The following is a 23,118-nucleotide window of genomic DNA, read 5'->3' on the forward strand; positions in this document are numbered from 1 at the left end:
TTTATGTAAAATAAAATAAGGTAAGGAAGGCAAAAGATTTCAGCTTGATTTTTTTCAATGATTCGTTTTGTCCAAAACAAATAGCACACCTTAAACAATCTATACACCTTGTTAGAAACGAAATCGATCATCAAAAAATCGACGGAAAGCACGCAGCCTAAGTGGAATGACGTTTGTTTGTTGATGTTTGGGAGGATGCAATTTTTAATTCGTAAACTCTGAAACATTTTCGTAACTGTGGATACGGACCGCTGGCAGTGAAATCCTGTGACCTTTTTAGAATGATTTTCTTCAGACCGCCCGCGTGCAGTCCGAATAAATCCCGGGCTCTGACAACATGTGAACATCGACGCAGGTCGAGCAGCAGCTGCGCTAGAACATCGCCCTCACTCAGCTGCCCGTGTCCACTGTCCACTCCGGGGATAAACTTGTCGCAACTAACAGCAGAATCTTTGCCCGACCAACGACCGCTCGGTGGCATTCAAATGTCTGCCTCCCAGTTACAACCGGATCATCAAAGTCCACATGATCACCAGCAGGTTGATCACGAGCGGTATCTGGTCATCGTCGGGGACGAGCCAAACGAGCGGTGCATCTGCCATAGCATGGAATAGATCTGATCTTCCCGTCGGGTGAGTTACCCGGCTGATGTTGGAATTCTAATGATTTTTAACAACAACCATACTTTGCAGTGAACGCCGAGTCGTATGAGTTGGCAACAAAGCTGGCATACAATTACATCTAACGGGGCTTTCAGCATTTTGCGATCAGCTGGCACATGCGTTAGACTAAGCAGTAGGTGAATATTCAGCAATTTTAGAGCAATCAGGAAAATTTAGTGCTGCTTACTTCGGATCATCCACCGCAATTCATGTTCAACGGAATAAAGCGTTTGTCAATCGTCCACCGGGACCAAGTCCGACGGTAAATTGGAGCCTAACATTTCAAAAGGGCACATAACTGTGTGTCAATGTAGATAGTTTTGGAATCAATAAATAAAAACTAAAACAAAAAAGACTTCTTCAATTTACGTCCTTTTATTAACAGTGTTTGCAAAATTCAAAATTATTACAAAGCCTTTACTGCCCCTGTTATATAAATGTGCCATTTGCATCACTTTTGAGTTAATGATGCAGTTTGGATCAAAATCATATGAATTATCAGAAAAACTAAAAATATTCAACGCTTAGTTCTACAAACTCGAGGAAATCCAGTGTTTTAAAAGAAAAGTTAGCACATAGTCTCATGCGTGGGACAAACTTGCGCTGCGTTTTTTCCTGCAAACTATCTTTGGGACATTTACGCGAACATGGGAAGTAGGTATACCTAGTTCCTTATTAGATTAAAAATGTAAAAATGAACATTGTCCGATGTATTCCAAATAGATTACAATTGTTTTTTTTAGGCATTAAGCCTTGTAGTTTCGTCGAGGGGGGGAGGGTGTCTAAAAATCAAAATTTTTGCGTTACGAAATAAACGAACATTACCTTGACACTTCTTCTCATGAACATATAAAACACAATAGCGTATAGGACCTTCTTTTTTAAAAAAAAACTCTAGACCTTTTAGTTTGACTTTATCCAAGGTATCTAGAACGTATAGAGTCTACATACCTTGGACATTGTCAAACCATCGGGGTACAAGCTAAAAAAAAAGTGTCAAACGAAAAAGTGACCAACCACCGGAGGTTGAGTGTACAGCTCGTTCCAAGGGCACCATAGTTGGTTCATCGTTAAATGTTATCTTGTCAATAGGATCCTAAAGCCTATGTAAATTTGTATGTACAACGGTAAAAAATACGATTAAAGCCATTTCTGATATCTTTTTTTACATGTTAAGGCAAAATAAAATGATTAAACTATAGACATTTACGTTTACATTTTACGATGGATCAACTATGGTCCCCTTGCAACGAGCTGTCAAGTAGGATGCTTTTTATCAAGAAGGGCTGGGAAGACAATTGGGTTCTAAAGCCCTATGTAAATTTTTATCTACAACGGTAAAAAAAACACGCTCAAAAACCATTTCTGATCACTTTTTATCATTTTAATCTTGATTTTAATGCAAAAAAAAATTGACAAGACAACATTTTTTCGATGGATCAACTATGGTCCCCTTGAAACGAGCTGACAGTAGGACCTTTTCTGTCAAGAAGGACCGCGAGGTTAATTTTTCAAAATTGATTTAAAAATCCATTTTAAACTCTTTGTGATCGAACAAAGGGTCATTGTACTCAGAAAAATAAACTTTATCACAGTAAACAATAATATCAGCAATCTATGCTTAATTTTAGGACCCAATTGTTTAAAATTGAATTAAATATCCATTTTAAATCTTTTGCGGTCGAACAAAGGGCCAATGTTCTAAAAAAAACTTAATCGTTGTGAACAATGATATCATCAATTTAAGCTTAATTTTAGGACCCCATAAATTTTCAACTTTAAAATAAATAAAAAAAAGGTCCAAAAATCCCTTTTCCTTCTTTCGCGCGTAAAATTGCAACCCTTTGATGAAGGATATTTAGACATTGGTCTGATACGGATATTTGTGCAGTGAGTTTGGCAGTGGCGATATCTAGGCAGATGCTGCACACCCCAGCTCTTTTCAACGTTTTTTGGTTTGAATTTTTACACACGTTTATCAATGTTGTTTTTTCAATGATGTACAGAGGGTTTTTTGTTAAAAAGGTCCTTTAAGCTATTGTGTTTCATATGTTTATAGGACCTATTAAAAAAAATCTGGATCTGTAATCTGTGATGGCAACCAAAAATATGCAAAATATCAATGAATCTACGAAAATATTTTTTTCCTAAAATTTATGTCTTTTTTCAATCTGTGGTCCCAGAATTCCAAATCTGCCGAAAGCTTATGAGTGTATTTTAAATAGTTTACAATCAATTGTTCAAATTTTTTCATGGAAAATTTAAATTTTTAGCAATAGGCTCCTAAAGCCCTATATCAGTTCTTATGTACAACGATAAAACACGAATAAAAACCATTTCTGATAATTGGGTACTAAAACCCTATGTCAATTTTTATGTATAACGGTAAAAAACAAGATTAAAAACCATTTCTGATCACTTTTTTTTCATTTTAATGCAAAAATAATAATGACAAGACAACATTTTTTCGATGGATCAACTATGGTCTCCTTGGAACGAGCTGTCTAGCAGGAGCTTTTCTGTCAAGAAGGACCGCGAAGTTAATTTTTCAAAATTGATTTAAAAATCCATTTTAAATCCTTTGTGGTCGTACAAAGGGTCATTGTACTCAGAAAAATAAGCTTTATCGCTGTTAACAATAATATCAGGAATCTAAGCTTCATTTTAGGACCCAATTATTTTTCATTTTAATGTAGGGGTGCTCAAAGTTTTTGAAGGCCGGGCCAAATTTGAAGCTCAAATGAGCTTGCGGGCCAAATTTACAAAAAAAGGTTGTTAAAAAAATAAATTACGTTATTTTAATGTAAAAGATCGGACATTTCTGTTATTTAAAAAAAATGTCTTTTCAAAATAATAGAAACCACAAAATAACGAGTTTCTATCGGTATTGTTGTTTCTGGTATTTGAAAAAAAAAGTTCTTAGCTGAATGTACTTGTGTTTTCAAAAAAAAAAAATAAAGTTTTGTTTTAATATTTCGAAAATTGTGGTGACATTACATGTTGAACAATTCTTCAATAAGTTAAGTGTGGCTAATGAAAAATCGTTGAGATCCAGAATTTCAACATTTCAATAAAAAAAAAACTTTTAGAAAATGTTTTAAGCTTCAATATAGTTAACCTGCAATCATTATTTTCAAAGAAAAGCGAAACAACATTAATTTATTTCATCGAAAATTCAAATTATTTTTAAATAAACCCAAACATGCCCAAATGATTTTAAATGCAAATGAATGCATATTTAATTAATTTCATCTGAATGCTCTTAAATTTCATTTTTTATGTTTTTTGAAAATATATTTTTGCTCCTGGTTTTTCGAGTAAATTTTTAAATAATGGTGGAGGGATGGGTTGATCGACGAAAGCTTTGTAAAATATTTGCTGCAAACTTGATCCTCCGATTTCCACATTTTGTCTGCCTGAATCAGTTGATAGTCAATCAAATTCGTTACTTAACTGTAATGAGTTCGAATCCCTAAGGAAGTGCAATGTAAGTTTGAGGGTGACTTGCAAATTAATAAAGAAAACTTTTATTTTTGCAACTGTTACAGAATTCTACCTAAGTCAAACTTGAACGTTTTTGCCTTTCTTACTTCTTTTATATTTCTAAAAATGTTTGATGAACGTTTTGACGATATTTACTAGTTTCACTCACATTGAAACGTGTGAAATTGTTTTAATTATAAAATATTTTGAACAAATTATTTGTATCCTAAAGTGGGGATCAAAATATTGATAAATCATAAGTTTTTTTATTAACAAAAATATAAAAAAGATTAGCATATAAAAGCTTAAAATAAATAATAATTTTGAAAAAGTATAAAATCACTTTACAAGTGGTCATCGGGTCATTTTACATGATCATTCAAAATGGGTCCGCGGGCCACAAATTATCACCTCGCGGGCCACGTTTGGCCCGCGGGCCATACTTTGGGCACCCCTGGATAAACTCTTTGTTTACTCTGCGCATTGGCCCATTTACATTGTTTTGCTTGAAATGTCTATTTTTGAGGCACCTTGGCCACCAATGCGTTTAACAAAAACATCAATGGCGTGTAGGCCAGATCCGTGCGCATCTTCTCGTATATATAACAACGAAGTTTGGAGCACCCTGAAGCTCGGTACAGACATTCAAAGTTTGGCATTTTTTTCGAAAAATCGGCCCCGGCAAAATCAAATGGCGTCTCGGGCGTCGCGAAGTGTGACGCATATCTTTTTTGTCGGGGCCGATTTTTCGAAAAAATGCTAAATTTGAAGGTCTGTTTTTGTCAGATTCTTATGTAAAAAAAAAAAGATTTCAGCTTGATTTTTTTCAATGATTCGTTTTGTCCAAAACAAATAGCACACCTTAAACAATCTATACACCTTGTTAGAAACGAAATCGATCATCAAAAAATCGACGGAAAGCACGCAGCCTAAGTGGAATGACGTTTGTTTGTTGATGTTTGGGAGGATGCAATTTTTAATTCGTAAACTCTGAAACATTTTCGTAACTGTGGATACGGACCGCTGGCAGTGAAATCCTGTGACCTTTTTAGAATGATTTTCTTCAGACCGCCCGCGTGCAGTCCGAATAAATCCCGGGCTCTGACAACATGTCAACATCGACGCAGGTCGAGCAGCAACTGCGCTAGAACATCGCCCTCACTCAGCTGCCCGTGTCCACTGTCCACTCCGGGGATAAACTTGTCGCAACTAACAGCAGAATCTTTGCCCGACCAACGTAATGCCGTGGTCAGATTTTAAGTGTTGGTGTCTGTTATTTGCCAATTTAGATCATAGAATCGCCGCCAGATTGCAAGATCCGATGCTGATGAAAATTTAGGTAACTGTGGCCGGAAAAGTTACAGCAAGGTAAGGAAACTTTCCCACCCCGGAAAAAAGACCATGAGAGCTTAGAACAAGAAAACAGCATAATAGTATGGTGATAATTTCTTGATTATTTAACCTTCAAATCATTTGCGTTCTATGTAATTGTAGTTTTTTGTTTATGCAAACGTTCTAAATGGTTCGATTAACACCTAAACTCCCAAAGGGTAAGGGGTAATTTCCATACAAATTCCCTATTTTTCTCGAGTTTGGGAGTTTAGGTGTTAAGATTGCTCTCACCAGCTTGAAGATGAATGTTGATGTTGGAGTTCTTACAATTTCATCTTCACTTAAGCTCAAAATAATTAAATTTATATTCATTTCAGTTCAACTGCAAGCGTCGCTGGACGGAGCACCAAGTTTGTATCAATTTCAGCGAAGTTGTATGATGAATGATCAGTGCAATGCCACGAACCGTTGTCCATCGACGAGGATTTACTTCAAGTATTTTGGACTTCGATAAGCTAGCAAACAACGAATTCATCTCAATTTATTAACCTTCGTGAACGGGTAAGTCTTAAGAGTTTCATGTTACGGACAACAAATTGAAAATTATTGAGATCTTGAAACCCACAACATTTTCAGCATAGCATTATTACAAATGATGACACCAATTAAAATCAAGCTCAGCTTTGGTTTTGTAAATGGTCGTAACATTTTTATGTGGAATTCTCAGTGAAATTAAGGTATTTGATAATAGTGGGACCGGTTATTTTGAACTTAAGTGGTCATTACTTCAGACAGGGTTGTCAGATCTTCGAACTTTTCGACAATTGGTCGGATGATGGATCCAGACATTGTTTACATACAGATAAGTGAGATCCGGCTTAGAAAACGTACATAAATAACGTTTAAGTGGTCATAACTTGAGGCAGGGTTGCCAGATCTTCGAACTTTTTGCCCCGTTTTGAAGGTCTCTCAATTAACTATCCAACGATAGGCCGGATGATGGATCCGGACAACATTTTAATACAGATAAAAGAGATCCGTCTTCAAAAAAGTACATAAATGGTACTTAAGTAGTTAAAATTTAAGACAAGGTTGCCAGAGCGTCCAACTTTTGGACTATTTGGATATGTCTTTCCATTACCTATCCAACAATAGGTCGGATGATAGAACCGGACATAGTTTACATACATTTAAGTGAGATCCGGCTTTCAAAAAGTACATCAATATTACTTAAGTGGCCATATTTCGAGACAGGGTTGCCAGATCTTCAATGTTTTGGACTCGTTGGAAAGGTCTTTTAATAATCTAACCAACAATGGGTCGGATGGCGGATCCGGACATAGTTTACATACATTTAAGTGAGATCCGGCTTTCAAAAAGTACATCAATATTACTTAAGTGGCCATATTTCGAGACAGGGTTGCCAGATCTTCAATGTTTTGGACTCGTTGGAAAGGTCTTTTGATAATCTAACCAACAATGGGTCGGATGGTGGATCCGGACATAGTTTACATACATTTAAGTGAGATCCGGCTTTCAAAAAGTACATCAATATTACTTAAGTGGCCATATTTCGAGACAGGGTTGCCAGATCTTCAATGTTTTGGACTCGTTGGAAAGGTCTTTTGATAATCTAACCAACAATGGGTCGGATGGCGGATCCGGACATAGTTTACATACATTTAAGTGAGATCCGGCTTTCAAAAAGTACATCAATATCACTTAAGTGGCCATATCTCGAGACAGGGTTGCCAGATCTTCAATGTTTTGGACTCGTTGGAAAGGTCTTTTGATAATCTAACCAACAATGGGTCGGATGGTGGATCCGGACATAGTTTACATACATTTAAGTGAGATCCGGCTTCCAAAAAGTACATCAATATCACTTAAGTGGCCATATCTCGAGACAGGGTTGCCAGATCTTCAATGTTTTAGACTCGTTGGAAAGGTCTTTTGATAACCTAACCAATGATAGGTCGGATGGTGGATCCGGACATAGTTTACATACATTTAAGTGAGATCCGGCTTCCAAAAAGTACATCATCATCACTTAAGTGGCCATATCTCGAGACAGGGTTGCCAGATCTTCAATGTTTTAGACTCGTTGGAAAGGTCTTTTGATAACCTAACCAATGATAGGTCGGATGGTGGATCCGGACATAGTTTACATACATTTAAGTGAGATCCGGCTTCCAAAAAGTACATCAATATCACTTAAGTGGCCATATCTCGAGACAGGGTTGCCAGATCTTCAATGTTTTGGACTCGTTGGAAAGGTCTTTTGATAATCTAACCAACAATGGGTCGGATGGTGGATCCGGACATAGTTTACATACATTTAAGTGAGATCCGGCTTTCAAAAAGTACATCAATATCACTTAAGTGGCCATATCTCGAGACAGGGTTGCCAGATCTTCAATGTTTTGGACTCGTTGGAAAGGTCTTTTGATAATCTAACCAACGATGGGTCGGATGGTGGATCCGGACATAGTTTACATACATTTAAGTGAGATCCGGCTTCCAAAAAGTACATCAATATCACTTAAGTGGCCATATCTCGAGACAGGGTTGCCAGATCTTCAATGTTTTAGACTCGTTGGAAAGGTCTTTTGATAATCTAACCAACAATGGGTCGGATGGCGGATCCGGACATAGTTTACATACATTTAAGTGAGATCCGGCTTTCAAAAAGTACATCAATATCACTTAAGTGGCCATATTTCGAGACAGGGTTGCCAGATCTTCAATGTTTTGGACTCGTTGGAAAGGTCTTTTGATAATCTAACCAACAATGGGTCGGATGGCGGATCCGGACATAGTTTACATACATTTAAGTGAGATCCGGCTTTCAAAAAGTACATCAATATTACTTAAGTGGCCATATTTCGAGACAGGGTTGCCAGATCTTCAATGTTTTGGACTCGTTGGAAAGGTCTTTTGATAATCTTACCAACAATGGGTCGGATGGCGGATCCGGACATAGTTTACATACATTTAAGTGAGATCCGGCTTTCAAAAAGTACATCAATATCACTTAAGTGGCCATATCTCGAGACAGGGTTGCCAGATCTTCAATGTTTTGGACTCGTTGGAAAGGTCTTTTGATAATCTAACCAACGATGGGTCGGATGGTGGATCCGGACATAGTTTACATACATTTAAGTGAGATCCGGCTTCCAAAAAGTACATCAATATCACTTAAGTGGCCATATCTCGAGACAGGGTTGCCAGATCTTCAATGTTTTAGACTCGTTGGAAAGGTCTTTTGATAACCTAACCAATGATAGGTCGGATGGTGGATCCGGACATAGTTTACATACATTTAAGTGAGATCCGGCTTCCAAAAAGTACATCATCATCACTTAAGTGGCCATATCTCGAGACAGGGTTGCCAGATCTTCAATGTTTTAGACTCGTTGGAAAGGTCTTTTGATAACCTAACCAATGATAGGTCGGATGGTGGATCCGGACATAGTTTACATACATTTAAGTGAGATCCGGCTTCCAAAAAGTACATCAATATTACTTAAGTGGCCATATTTCGAGACAGGGTTGCCAGATCTTCAATGTTTTGGACTCGTTGGAAAGGTCTTTTGATAATCTAACCAACAATGGGTCGGATGGCGGATCCGGACATAGTTTACATACATTTAAGTGAGATCCGGCTTTCAAAAAGTACATCAATATCACTTAAGTGGCCATATCTCGAGACAGGGTTGCCAGATCTTCAATGTTTTGGACTCGTTGGAAAGGTCTTTTGATAATCTAACCAACAATGGGTCGGATGGCGGATCCGGACATAGTTTACATACATTTAAGTGAGATCCGGCTTTCAAAAAGTACATCAATATCACTTAAGTGGCCATATCTCGAGACAGGGTTGCCAGATCTTCAATGTTTTGGACTCGTTGGAAAGGTCTTTTGATAATCTAACCAACGATGGGTCGGATGGTGGATCCGGACATAGTTTACATACATTTAAGTGAGATCCGGCTTCCAAAAAGTACATCAATATCACTTAAGTGGCCATATCTCGAGACAGGGTTGCCAGATCTTCAATGTTTTAAACTCGTTGGAGAGGTCTTTTGATAACCTAACCAATGATAGGTCGGATGGTGGATCCGGACATAGTTTACATACATTTAAGTGAGATCCGGCTTCCAAAAAGTACATCATCATCACTTAAGTGGCCATATCTCGAGACAGGGTTGCCAGATCTTCAATGTTTTAGACTCGTTGGAAAGGTCTTTTGATAACCTAACCAATGATAGGTCGGATGGTGGATCCGGACATAGTTTACATACATTTAAGTGAGATCCGGATATATGTGAAAACACATTTTTATACATAACTTTTGAACTACTTATCGAAACTTCAATCTGTATAAAACTCGATCTATGGGACCCTAAACCAAGTCGAATGCAACAGGTTCGGGTCAAATCGGTTCAGCCAGTGCCGAGAAACATTTTCTAGTTTGTTGGTCACATACATACATACACACACACATACACACACACATACACACACACATACACACACACATACACACACACATACACACAGACATTTGTTCAGTTTTCGATTCTGAGTCGATATGTATACATGAAGGTGGGTCTACGACGTTTTTATACAAAGTTCATTTTTAGAGCAGGATTATAGCCTTACCTCAGTGAGGAAGGCAAAATCCTTTTTTAAAGCAAAATTGAATTTGCAATCGAGAAGTACAATTATTTTAAAGTGTAAATTTTCGAGAAACTTTGAAAATCAGGCATTTAGTTTCTGAGATACAGCCTCACAAAGATTTCGAATAGATAAAAATGGTGACCTTATAAGCCTGTAAGTTTCAACTGGCGATATCTCGGAAACTAGGCCCGATGGGTTCCCAAAATTTTATGGATACTTGCATGGAAAAACGAATGATGCAAAATTGCAACTGAAACTACTCAAATAAAAAAAAAAATCTCGAAAAAATGCGAAATTGTACTCAATTTATTTTAATAGTTCTTTATTATAGAGTGTCTCAGCAGGTGGCCGGCCATGGTCCAACTCTTAAAATAAATAAGTTTATGTGCTACTTTTCAAGGGAGCATAACTGTCTTCACTTTTGAGTTAGTTATGCAGTTCCCACTTATCACGAAATCCTAACACGTTATAATATGAGTGAGACAAATTTACCTCAGCCTTTTTTTTTGCATATGGGACATATATGCGAGCATGAACAGCTTGGATGTGCTTATTTTCTTTTGTGGAGCAACCATTCCTGTAAACTAAGAAATATCAGAACTGAGCTAAGCTAAGAACTAAGCTGAGATCGGCTACGCTAGAATTTACTAAAATCACTGGAACTATGAATGGTGACACTTGGTAATTTTGAACGATACGGTATAATTTATTTATGCCATTAAATCTATTGCAGCAGATTGTATGCAAATTAATCTAAAAATAAGTCATGCAGTCTACATCACCAAAGCATATGATTCATTTCACATTAGTTCCAGTTGTCAGGCTTTGGAGGCGTTTTATGTAATTTTGCCCATTTGTTATCCATTAAAATCATTATTTACGCGATTCTTAAATGCAGCCGGCCATAAAAATAATTGAATAAATAATTGTGGGAGCAAACTCATAACAGTTTGGCATTACAAATAATTAATTTAAAAATAAATTATAAATATAATTGTTTTATAAACCCCGCGTTGCAATTTGATAAAAAAAATGTCTTTGCCAATACAGTAGCAAATTATCAAATGGACGTAAATGATATCTTGGACATACAAGTTGAAAGATGTTACTCACGTTATGTTATCAAATTGGCACATCTATTTGTCCACGATTATTTTTTCTCGCGCCCTCAGCCTCACCCTCAGCACGTTCGTGAATGAACTTTGTCACGCCTGTTGTCATTTTGCCGGTTTTTCCGAGCAAGCAGTCATCGTTCGATGATCTGAGGATCATTGGCGTTGGCGGCTCGATTCGCCGAGGGGTCCTGACGTGGTGAATCATCTATTTTATTGCATATTTAATCCAGGTTCGCGCACGATCACGCCTCTCTGTGGCTGCGAAAAAAAAATCTCATAAGGTTCTCCCTTTTTGGATGCTGCAAATCCCAGAAACAATTTCCCCACTTCCGATTGAAGCTTTCGTCATTCATTCATCCGTGATTAGATCCATGATTTGCAAAAAAGCAACGGTTTTCCTGCCACAATTACTGTACTGAGGTAGATGCATGGGCGCTTTGTAGAGATGACTCGTTCAACGCGATCAATGAATGAATATGGCCAAGTTCGCACGAGACTGTCAGACCGTAAATGGTTCAGCAGATGTTTGCCTAATTGCATTAAACGTCCAAAGTCCATTGCAATTGCAATAAGTCATGGCGATGACAAGATTTCATTCAGAGCATCAATTGTGGGTGTGTCTTTGCAGTATTTAACTTCTTACACTTGAATAAATCTCGTTGGGTTATTCTCTGTCAAGTTTCAACTAATATTGTTGCTATCCCGATACCTATCTCAATCTCGTGATACTATTTCTAAAATTTATTGGGTCTTAAAACAGCTTTTATGCTCTAACAAAAAGTTCAAAATAGATCCTTAAAAATAAATTTTAAAATATCTCAGCGTTTCAGAACAAAATATCTTGTTTTACAGTCCCAGTACCGTGAACCGGGGTGACATTGATAGGATTTCAATTTATTTTCGGAATATTTTCCAACTGGTAAGGTTTTTCTCGAGATTATTATTTTTAAAACATGTACTGGGGTAGGCCACACAAAGTCCATGCACTTTTGTTGAAAAAAAGTTTTTTTTCAATTATGTTTAAAAAAATAGTTACGTTAAAAATTCTTAGTTTAAATTCCGGGCTAACTTTGATAGTAATAGTTGTCAAAATCAGATTTAAGGTATTGTCAAAATCAGATTTAAGGTATTCAAACATTATTTTTGCAATTCCGTCGTGAAACTACTTACTTTTCTTGTCATTCTTGAACGACGAAATAGCCTACTTTTCTGTACCAAAAATAACAGAATCGAATAGCAACACTTTTCAAAATAAATGCTGAAAAGTTCTACTTTTCAGCACTGAAATGGGTGCTGAAAAGTTGAACTTTTCAGCACTTGTTTGGAAAAGTAATACTTTTCAACATTTTTTTGATTTAAATGATTTATTGACAAAATGCATGGACATTTGACCTATAATTTTATTCAAATGGTCTTTTTCGGAATTGCAAAAAATGTTGCATGGAACTCGTTGCAAAACTTGATTTTTTCAGCACGAGTCGTACTTTTATCCAACGAGGTTTACCGATTTTGTAACTTGTTGCATAAACTACTTTTTCAGCACTGAAATGGGTGCTGAAAAGTTGAACTTTTCAGCACTTGTTTCGAAAAGTAACACTTTTCAACATTTTTTTGATTTAAACGATTTATTGACAAAATACATGAAAATTCGACTTAAAATTTCACTCAATGGGTGTTTTTCGAAATTGCAAAAAATGTTGTATGGAACTCGTTGCAAAACTTGATTTTTTCAGCACTCGTCGTATTTATCCAACTCGGTGAACCTCGTTGGATAAATGTACGACTTGTGCTGAAAAAATCCTCTTTTTGCAACTTGTTGCATAAACTACTATTTCAAAATAAATGCTGAAAAGTTCTACTTTTCAGCACTGAAATGGATGCTGAAAAGTTGAAATTTTAAGCACTTGTTTCGAAAACGAATTAAACGATGTATTGACAAAATACATGAACATTTGACTTATAATTTCACTCAATGGGTTTTTTTTCGGAATTGCAAAAAATGTTGTATGGAACTCGATGCAAAACTTGTTTTTTCAGCACTCGTCGTGATTATCCAACTCGGTGAACCTCGTTGGATAAATGTATGACTCGTGCTGAAAAAAACTTCTTTTTGCAACTTGTTGCATAAACTATTATTTTACGGCAAATGTACTATCACTAAGGTTGCTGATATAATTTTTATGAAAAAAAAATCAATGTTTATATTTAGTTAACTAAGTTTTTAAGCTTTTTAACAAAATATATATAGAATTGAGGTAATATTGTTTAAAAGTTGGAATTTTGCCTGAAATTTGTTAAATATTGTAATGTTCATAAAATTATCGATTTATATTGCATTTTATACTTGATTATAAGCACGAATCACAATTTTTCACAATTTATATGAAATTAGTTCAACTGAAATTGCCTATAAATTTGGAGACTGTGCTTCTAGCAGATGCGGCCAATGAAGCTAATATAGGTAATTTCAAATACTTAAAACTTTAAAATTCGATATCTCTGGAACGAAACATATTCATTTCTGTCAAATCAAAAAAATAAGTTGGGGAGTTTTGAGATACGGCCATTCAAAGTTTTCAATTGCGCAATACAGGTAGCAAAAATAAATTAATCAAAATTTTGATCGCGGAAATGGATTCTACGTCCAATTTCCTTCAAAATTGAATCTAAGACCGACCTTCTAAGATTTGTCGTTCCTGAGCTATCGCCGTTGGAAACTAGGAGGTTCGCTCAAAAATTGCCAAAAAGTCGATTTTTTGGGGAGGTACAAAAATGGAGGGGGTGGACCTATTTGGATGAAAATCGGGATTCTTGCATGTTTTGATAGTATTAACAGCCAAATGCCAAATTTGAGCAGGATCGGAGAGGGTAATTTTAAAATGCTGTGACGCTTCAAATGGAATGACCCATATGGTGAAAAAATGAAAACCGCGAAATTATACTGAATCCTAAACTTGCCACATATACGGGCTTTTGCCCTAGTAGCACGTGGATAGCATTTTAACATTTGTTTTATTTTTTCAAAAATAATAGTTGTTTTCCGAGAGAGTTCTGCGAACCACGCAAATCGAACTTCAGATAATATTAATTGGACTGTTTGAGTTGATGCTATAGGCCATTGACAATAGAATAATTTCTAATTGTACATCATGCCAAAATAACGACAGAAATCCAAACTTCTTTACCGTACCTAATGCAAAATTTTCCCAGATTTGCGTTCTGCAGGTAAAAACATTCCCCGCCCCGGTTTGCCAACCCTGAACTGATGATTCACCGCTGGCTCCATGGCGTTATATTTATAGTATGTCTAGAGCGTAGAGTCGTTTAGTAGCGTGCGATAGCTCGTCCCAGAAGGGTACTGACATTCTGACTTATCTTTTGTGTTTGTGTAACTGAAAGTAACAACGATTTAAGCCGAGGGTAAGTGGCGCGAAGATGATAATCGATCTTTAGATAAGTGGTACCTTGGGTGGTCAGGATAATTAAGCGAAATCCGGTGGGCAAAGTGCAAGTGATTTAATCGAGAATGCATATATGCCGACGTAATGATGAGGGAAGTCGGGTGGAAACCCATGGGAAATAGTTGTGATACCGGCGAGTTTAAACCTAAAGTGCATTAACATAGTGACGCTTAGTAAAGAACCTTACGCATGGGATTCATTAAGTGAGGGTAGTTTTTACTTCACCTAGCATTTTGATAACTGTGAATGTGGTCATGCCAAGTTTAGGGAAAACTTTTTTTATTGTGGCTTTGTGAGGGTATTGAATCTATGAAATAAACAAAATATAAACCAAAATGACAGTTTAATGTGATTTAAATTACAAGTCCATCAAATACATAGATAATTCAACATTTCTCCTCATTTAAGCAAATTTACTTTAACGGTGCACATCAATCAGAGCTTTTTGCACCAACAAAGTTTGACTATTTTTACAATCAGATTGTTGCAAGGATTTGGTCCGTAAGTTTGACAATTTTTTAATAAGAAGACAACAACTTCCGTGGTTGCAATGATCATCGATTCAAAAAAAAACTTTTGATTGAAAAATACTATTCACAATTTTTATAATAACAATGAAACAAAAAAATATAATTCCAAGAACATTTCATAACGATCAACTATTTGTATTAATTCAAAAGCCCTCATTAAAAGTAAGGAAAGGAAAGTAACTTTTTTTCTAATAAAATGAGTTAATTCTACAAGATATTTTACCTTTACAGTTATTCAACTCAACAGTATTTCAGAATCAGACAAACTTACAAGCAAGCCAACCACAAAAAGAAAAACTTTTCAATCATCAGCATGTTTTAACAAAATCCAAATATTTGTTTTTGAGTAAATTCCTAAGAGGAATCTTCCTTAAATAAAAAAACAGAGAAGAAAAATATATAATGATACAAAGCTTTGTACAATGATCCTCGGCGCCTATCCATTTTTGGAACTAACACTTGATCATATCCTGCATTCGTTGTACATTTCCTGTTTTTAACCACTCAGTAATCGATAACTTATCAATTTGTGAAGAATTACTGGAGACCAACTGCTTAAATGAGTTCATAAATATTAATAACGACACTAAACTGGCTCCATCTGGATGCGCATGCATTACGTATAAACTGCTCTAGAAATGGAAAAACCCAATACCTCAACCACAGAAGTTATCCTTCTCAGCGACTTTTTTTTGCGCAGGGTTGACGTCAATCTGCTGATTTTTTTTCTCCTTCTTAAATCGAGCATGCACTCACTCTCTAAAAAATCGTTTGGAAGTCATCGGCCTGCTCTCTCTGCTTGTCTGTGACACAGACATAAAGCACAATTCTTCGCTGATAGTTGGAGCTATTAAATCTGCTAGGAAGAATGTGACAACACGTGCGCTCACGTGGAGATTTCTAGACAATCCATATTGTTCAAACAGGTCGGCGTAGAACGACTTACGTCAACCTTCTAGCGCTATTAGAGCTTTTCCGTCAGGTAATTTCCATCTGATTGATTGACATTGCACTCTCTGTTTGTCTTCCAGAACAACCATGCGAACGTCGGCAGTCCTCATATTTGCGATAATTTGCTGCGCAGCAGTCCCAGCACAATCGCAGAACCCACAAGCAACGTTTACCTATCTACTTAGACGTTCGACCACACCCAACCCTCGGAGGCTTGCCAAAACCAACACGGGTCGGCTTTCGAGCAGATCTTCGGCCCTTACCAGCCCAACTGCGGTGACCCCGGCCAGAAACGATGCCCAACTGTCGGCTGCCGTCGCCGACCTGGCCTTTGCCATTGGGCAGCATTCCAACGATCTGGACGTGGCTGCGGACATTTTCTCACCGGTCAGCATCATGGCCGTGCTGAATCTGCTGCTGCTGGGCGCCGAAGGCACGACCTACCGGGAACTGCTTGGGGCACTCCGATTGGGGAATGTCCCCATGAAAGAGTATCACCCGAGGGCGGCTGGAATGACCCGGAATCTGTTGGCGGAGAATTCGCTCGAGCTGGACCAGCTGGCATGGAAGGGAAAAAACTGTGTGGTGTACGAGTACGAGGATGATGAAGAGGAAGAGGAGGTACAGCCCGTGAAGTCAAAGTGAGTAAAATTTACAACATTATTTTATGCAATGTTCTTTATCATTCTTGAAATTTCTATTCATCATTCAAATATTTACGTACCGTCGAGCATGACACTATTTGCTTTATCAAAATTCATAGTAAAACTGAAATAACTTCATTACTTTCACTGATTCATCTGAAGAGTTCAGCAGAACTCGCCAAAAATCACCAAAATAATTTATGGCAATTCCGGTTTGTTTTGTTCCTTATCACTGCCAAAATAAACGTGATGAGTATGCTATTCAAATATTTGTTTGCTTCCAATAACACGTAATTATCTTCATGTTTTGATGTTTAATGCTCGTGACTGAATCAACTGAATGTCAAGATCTAAACAAACTTTCGTCTGATTCACCGACGACCATAAAATCCTGCTCGTATCATCTGCTAATTGGTCGTCGTCCATCACAGTCGGCCCACTTCAAAGCAGCTCGCACACTTGGTCTCTGACTAACCGGCTTAATCTCGTTTCTTCCAGAACCAAAGAGCTGCGCATCGCCAACGCCATCTTCACCCAGAAACAGCTGCCAATCAACGCGAAATTTGTGTCCCTAGCCAACCAGCTGTACGGCGCGAACACTCAGGCGGTGAACTTTTTAGACTCTCTGTCGACGACCTCCCTCATCAACAAGTGGGTCTCCCAGGCCACCAACGGTCGGATCCGCGAGGTCACCAACGGGCAGTTCTCGCCCGAGACCAACATGGTCATCGCCAGCTCGCTGTACTTCAAGGCCACGTGGATGACGGAGTTCACCGCGTACGCAACCCGACCTCGTGACTTCTTCCCGGACGGATCTTCCCGGGGTGGGGCCGCGTTCAAGGTGGACATGATGTCCCTGACCGAGTGTCTGCCGTTCTACTCGGACAAGGCCAGCGGCATCAAAATGGTCGGTTTTCCATACAGCGACAACGCCACCACCATGTACGTGCTGATGCCCAAAGACTCGTCTCGGGCGAAGCTTCGTAACCTTCAGAAGCAACTCTCGGCCAAACAGCTCGATTCGATGATCTCCGGAATGACCCGGCGAACCACCACGGTCAACTTCCCCCGGATGCAGCTGGCCAGCAGTACAAACCTGGAGAAGTCGTTCCGTCGACTGGGCATCAAAACGCTCTTCAACGCCCAGCAGAGCAACCTCAACGGAATGCTGGACCAGTCGGCCCGCAACAAGATCCCGCTGTTTGTGAGTCAAATCAACCACAAGGTCAACCTGAGTGTGGACGAGCACGGAACGGAGGGTGCGGCCGTCACGGTTACCCTGGTCGATCGGTCCGCCTCGCAGGCCTACCTGAACGCGAACGAGCCGTTCCTGATCTACGTCCGTCACGATCCAACGCGGTTACCGCTGTTCTACGGGGCCGTGTTTGACCCACGGGGTTAAAGGGGGGAAACCCTCAAACGATCACAACCCGTTGATGATGCCAAAGAATAACAAAACGTTACGTTTAAAGCAGTGCTGACGGTGTTCTACGGAGAGGTGCCACTGTAACAAAGTAGTACTTAGGCGCATATGTTTTTAATTATTAACTCGAATAGCATACACAGGTGCTAATCCTAGGATAGTGTCCTATTTATAATAGTTTTAACATTGTTGTAAACAATCGTGACACAGGGTACAAACTGCAACGTTTCACTATTAAACAGTTTGATTTTTAGTAACATTTCTAGTTTTATTCAACAGTGTGAAAAAGTCTTTAAAGATGAAGTTCAGTGTGATTTCAAATCTTAATCCCCAACCAACTCCATCTCATTATTGAATCTAACAAGTCGACATGATCATCTCTTGTCGCACGTCGCATATTGACTTTTCTAGAATAATTATTATTTTATTATTTTATTTTATTTTTATTTTTTTAATTCCACTTTGAACAAACAATGCTTAGAGAACGCATTGTAAACACATTTTGTTTGCCTGACTATTCTGAACATTGTTTCAAAATTTGGTTGAATTTAGTTGCGGGATTCTGGAGTCACAATCAAAAGTGTATGCAGTAGAAGGGTATTTACTTGTGACAAGATGTCCTCTAACTGAATTTCCATTGGCCAGTTGTCGCACTTGCAGGGTGGGACAAGACAGCACGATCAGATTGCAGCTACATTTTTATGCTGATTGACACCATTGGATCAGTGTTGTATAAAAGTGATAAAAAAAATATCATTTGATTATTCCTGCACCAAAATATTGGGATGATTGTAAAAGTGAGATTGAGAAAGAAAAAGACAACCGTCATCAGGGGTGACATTGGGTCTAGGGGTGAGATTGGATCATACAAAAATGCAGAAATTTGTATGACCCAATCTCACCCCCCAGACCCAATGTCACCCCTGATGACGGAATGTCATAAGGGATTTTGTAAACTTGGATAGGGATCGACAATTCTTGGAGCAGAGAATCTCGCGAAGGAAAGAAGAGCAGTGAAAGTTGGTAGATGAAATTTCGGGCATAATTATTGTAATCGATGTAAACTGAAAGTTTGATTTTTTCAGAAAACTGCACGAGGTTTTCACGATTTTTGTTGAATATCTCAGGATTGAAATAAAGTTTTCGGGATCTGTGAAGATCAAAACGAGAGGCATTGAAAGTTGTCGTTCTTTAATCATTTCGCTCCAAAAGTGACATGCGACCAAATATCTTGACCACGACGAAATGTTCTAATGGAGAACAATAAATCAGAGTCGTGACATCCAGCGGAGGGAGTTAATTTATTGTTTATAGTTCTCTGTTTAAACTGCAAATTGCCTCAAATTGATACGATGACGTGATCTGAAGCAATGCCACAGTATAACTTCATTAAGTTATTATACCTGGACTTTGAATTGTACACAGAAAAAAAAAATCATGGTAATATAACATCTGGGAAGGGGTACATCTTTTATTTCAGAAAAAATGTGTAATTCTACCTCTGATAATGTGTATTTTTACCACTATTCTGGTCTAATGACGCTTTTTCAGTCTAAATTGAGGTAAAATTACATCATAAAAGAGGAATCAAACCTTCCAAAATAACACCTTTCAAATTTACACAATTTTTTACTGTGTTCTGAAAACGTTTGCACGTGGAATTGAAAAACAGATAGTTACACCTGGCAACTTTAAAAAATGTGAATGCTCATTACGATTTTTCAAATATGACTTTCCACCTTCCTTTGCAGGGCGGTCATTCCACCCCAATCGTGCCCGAAAAAGTGCAAAATTTAAATCATCAATTTCTGATCAAGCTCGAATTTTGTTGGACTGTTAATACCATCAAAATAAGCAAGAATCTCAATTCTATTCCAAATCGTACACCACCCCAAAAGTTTCACCGTCTTCGTAAAAAAATATAAAAATCTGTGCACCTCGAAAAATTTCTGGCACAAGCTCAAATGTCTGTGAAACACAGACAAATCTGTGCATCTGGCATGCTTGGCTACGTACTACAATTTAACACACTTTATACAAAATATCATGCATACCTATTACTAAGAGCAAAATAACAGCACCTGTTGAAATTGATAAGCTTAATCTTTGAAATGTGGCAAGGTATATTTCTATTATGAATCAAGCTCATCGTCACAACTGCATTCATTAAAATTCTTGGAACTTTCAAGTCTGTCAAAGGAAGATAAGGTAATAAAAACAGCGTTCTGTGACACTGCAGTCAGTGGCATTGCTCATTATGGATACAGTGAGATATCTGCTGATTGTCTTTATCTAGCCGTAGCTTTTGACCATGAATGACACCCTTGTAAAATGGTAGTTCAAGATTTAACAACTAGGGTAGGGTAGTCATCAATGAGACACTTTTGGTTTTTAACTTTCAACGATTTTTGTATTTTTTTCATCAGCATGTTTTAATGAGCTTTTTGTTGCATTTTCTTTCTTTTAATGTGTTCTAACATTGACCAAAATATGAGATCGATCCGACCTCTACAGCCAGAGCTATCCAACTGTCTCATTGTAGACGCACTTGGCAGGAACAATGAGACAGGTGGGGAACAATGAGACACTCTACGAAAATCAATACTTTTCTAGTAAAACATCATGTTTTTGTATTGTTCCATTGCAGGTGACTTACCTTGAACATTTTAAAGCAATTTTGCCAACTTGAAGCTTTCATTAACAAAAGTTATACTAAAAAGTATTTAAATTTAGTAAAATCCATTTATTTATACCATATAACATTATATGATTGGCTAAATGAAGTCAAAACTCAATAAATATGCCAAAAATCACTTCCGATTCATGTTTTGAAGGATTTCCCTAGATTTTGAAAAGTTTAATGAAGAAAAATCAAAGTGTCTCATTGTTACCCATAGGCTGAAAAGAGTGGGGAACAATGAGACAGCCCTGGATTCTGGGTATATTCTTAATTTTGGTCAATTCTAATGAAAGGCCATTGTAGCCCAACTCATGCCCTATGAAATGACGAAAGAAGTTTGGAGAAATTTTAGTTTTTGTATTATTGGCAGAATATAAGCGAAAATGTAATTTTCAGTCATAATTTACTTTTACACCCCAAAATCAAACATTTATGAATAACTTTGCAAGGGAGCGTTCATAACCAAAGCCACTATTATGACAGACGTGTATCCAGTAGATACACCTTTCCCCGAAATATGAGCCTGATTGGTTGAAACTACGACTTGTGAGAGCCATTTTATCATTGTTCCCCGTGTCTCATTGATGACTACTCTACCCTATATAAGTTTTTTTCACCGAAGCGCAAACATAACTTTTTGTTTATTGTTAATTGTTAATTGTTTATTGTTAATTGTTAATTGTTAATTGTTAATTGTTTATTGTTTATTGTTTATTGTTTATTGTTAATTGTTAATTGTTTATTGTTTATTGTTTATTGTTTATTGTTTATTGTTTATTGTTTATTGTTTATTGTTTATTGTTTATTGTTTATTGTTTATTGTTTATTGTTTATTGTTTATTGTTTATTGTTTATTGTTTATTGTTTATTGTTTATTGTTTATTGTTTATTGTTTATTGTTTATTGTTTATTGTTTATTGTTTATTGTTTATTGTTTATTGTTTATTGTTTATTGTTTATTGTTTATTGTTTATTGTTTATTGTTTATTGTTTGTTGTTTATTGTTTATTGTTTATTGTTTATTGTTTATTGTTTATTGTTTATTGTTTATTGTTTATTGTTTATTGTTTATTGTTTATTGTTTATTGTTTATTGTTTATTGTTTATTGTTTATTGTTTATTGTTTATTGTTTATTGTTTATTGTTTATTGTTTATTGTTTATTGTTTATTGTTTATTGTTTATTGTTTATTGTTTATTGTTTATTGTTTATTGTTTATTGTTTATTGTTTATTGTTTATTGTTTATTGTTTATTGTTTATTGTTTATTGTTTATTGTTTATTGTTTATTGTTTATTGTTTATTGTTTATTGTTTATTGTTTATTGTTTATTGTTTATTGTTTATTGTTTATTGTTTATTGTTTATTGTTTATTGTTTATTGTTTATTGTTTATTGTTTATTGTTTATTGTTTATTGTTTATTGTTTATTGTTTATTGTTTATTGTTTATTGTTTATTGTTTATTGTTTATTGTTTATTGTTTATTGTTTATTGTTTATTGTTTATTGTTTATTGTTTATTGTTTATTGTTTATTGTTTATTGTTTATTGTTTATTGTTTATTGTTTATTGTTTATTGTTTATTGTTTATTGTTTATTGTTTATTGTTTATTGTTTATTGTTTATTGTTTATTGTTTATTGTTTATTGTTTATTGTTTATTGTTTATTGTTTATTGTTTATTGTTTATTGTTTATTGTTTATTGTTTATTGTTTATTGTTTATTGTTTATTGTTTATTGTTTATTGTTTATTGTTTATTGTTTATTGTTTATTGTTTATTGTTTATTGTTTATTGTTTATTGTTTATTGTTTATTGTTTATTGTTTATTGTTTATTGTTTATTGTTTATTGTTTATTGTTTATTGTTTATTGTTTATTGTTTATTGTTTATTGTTTATTGTTTATTGTTTATTGTTTATTGTTTATTGTTTATTGTTTATTGTTTATTGTTTATTGTTTATTGTTTATTGTTTATTGTTTATTGTTTATTGTTTATTGTTTATTGTTTATTGTTTATTGTTTATTGTTTATTGTTTATTGTTTATTGTTTATTGTTTATTGTTTATTGTTTATTGTTTATTGTTTATTGTTTATTGTTTATTGTTTATTGTTTATTGTTTATTGTTTATTGTTTATTGTTTATTGTTTATTGTT

The 23,118-nt window shown here is 36.1% G+C and overlaps 2 protein-coding genes across 2 annotated transcripts in view; both read left to right on the forward strand.

The window, feature by feature from the left end:
- The window catches only part of LOC120427994 (alpha-ketoglutarate-dependent dioxygenase alkB homolog 4), a 284,866-nt gene that overhangs the window by 155,015 nt on the left and 106,733 nt on the right, over window positions 1–23,118 (forward strand). The gene's annotated exons all lie outside the window — the stretch shown is intronic.
- On the forward strand, window positions 14,580–18,525 carry LOC120428351 (serine protease inhibitor 28Dc-like). The gene is made up of 3 exons (XM_039593355.2): window positions 14,580–14,695; window positions 16,298–16,858; window positions 17,360–18,525. Exons 2-3 carry the CDS (start codon window positions 16,305–16,307, stop codon window positions 18,261–18,263), a joined length of 1,458 nt encoding a protein of 485 aa, XP_039449289.1. The 5' UTR covers window positions 14,580–14,695; window positions 16,298–16,304; the 3' UTR covers window positions 18,264–18,525.

This window comes from Culex pipiens, chromosome 2, assembly GCF_016801865.2.
Source record: "Culex pipiens pallens isolate TS chromosome 2, TS_CPP_V2, whole genome shotgun sequence".
Taxonomy (NCBI): Eukaryota; Metazoa; Arthropoda; class Insecta; order Diptera; family Culicidae; genus Culex; species Culex pipiens.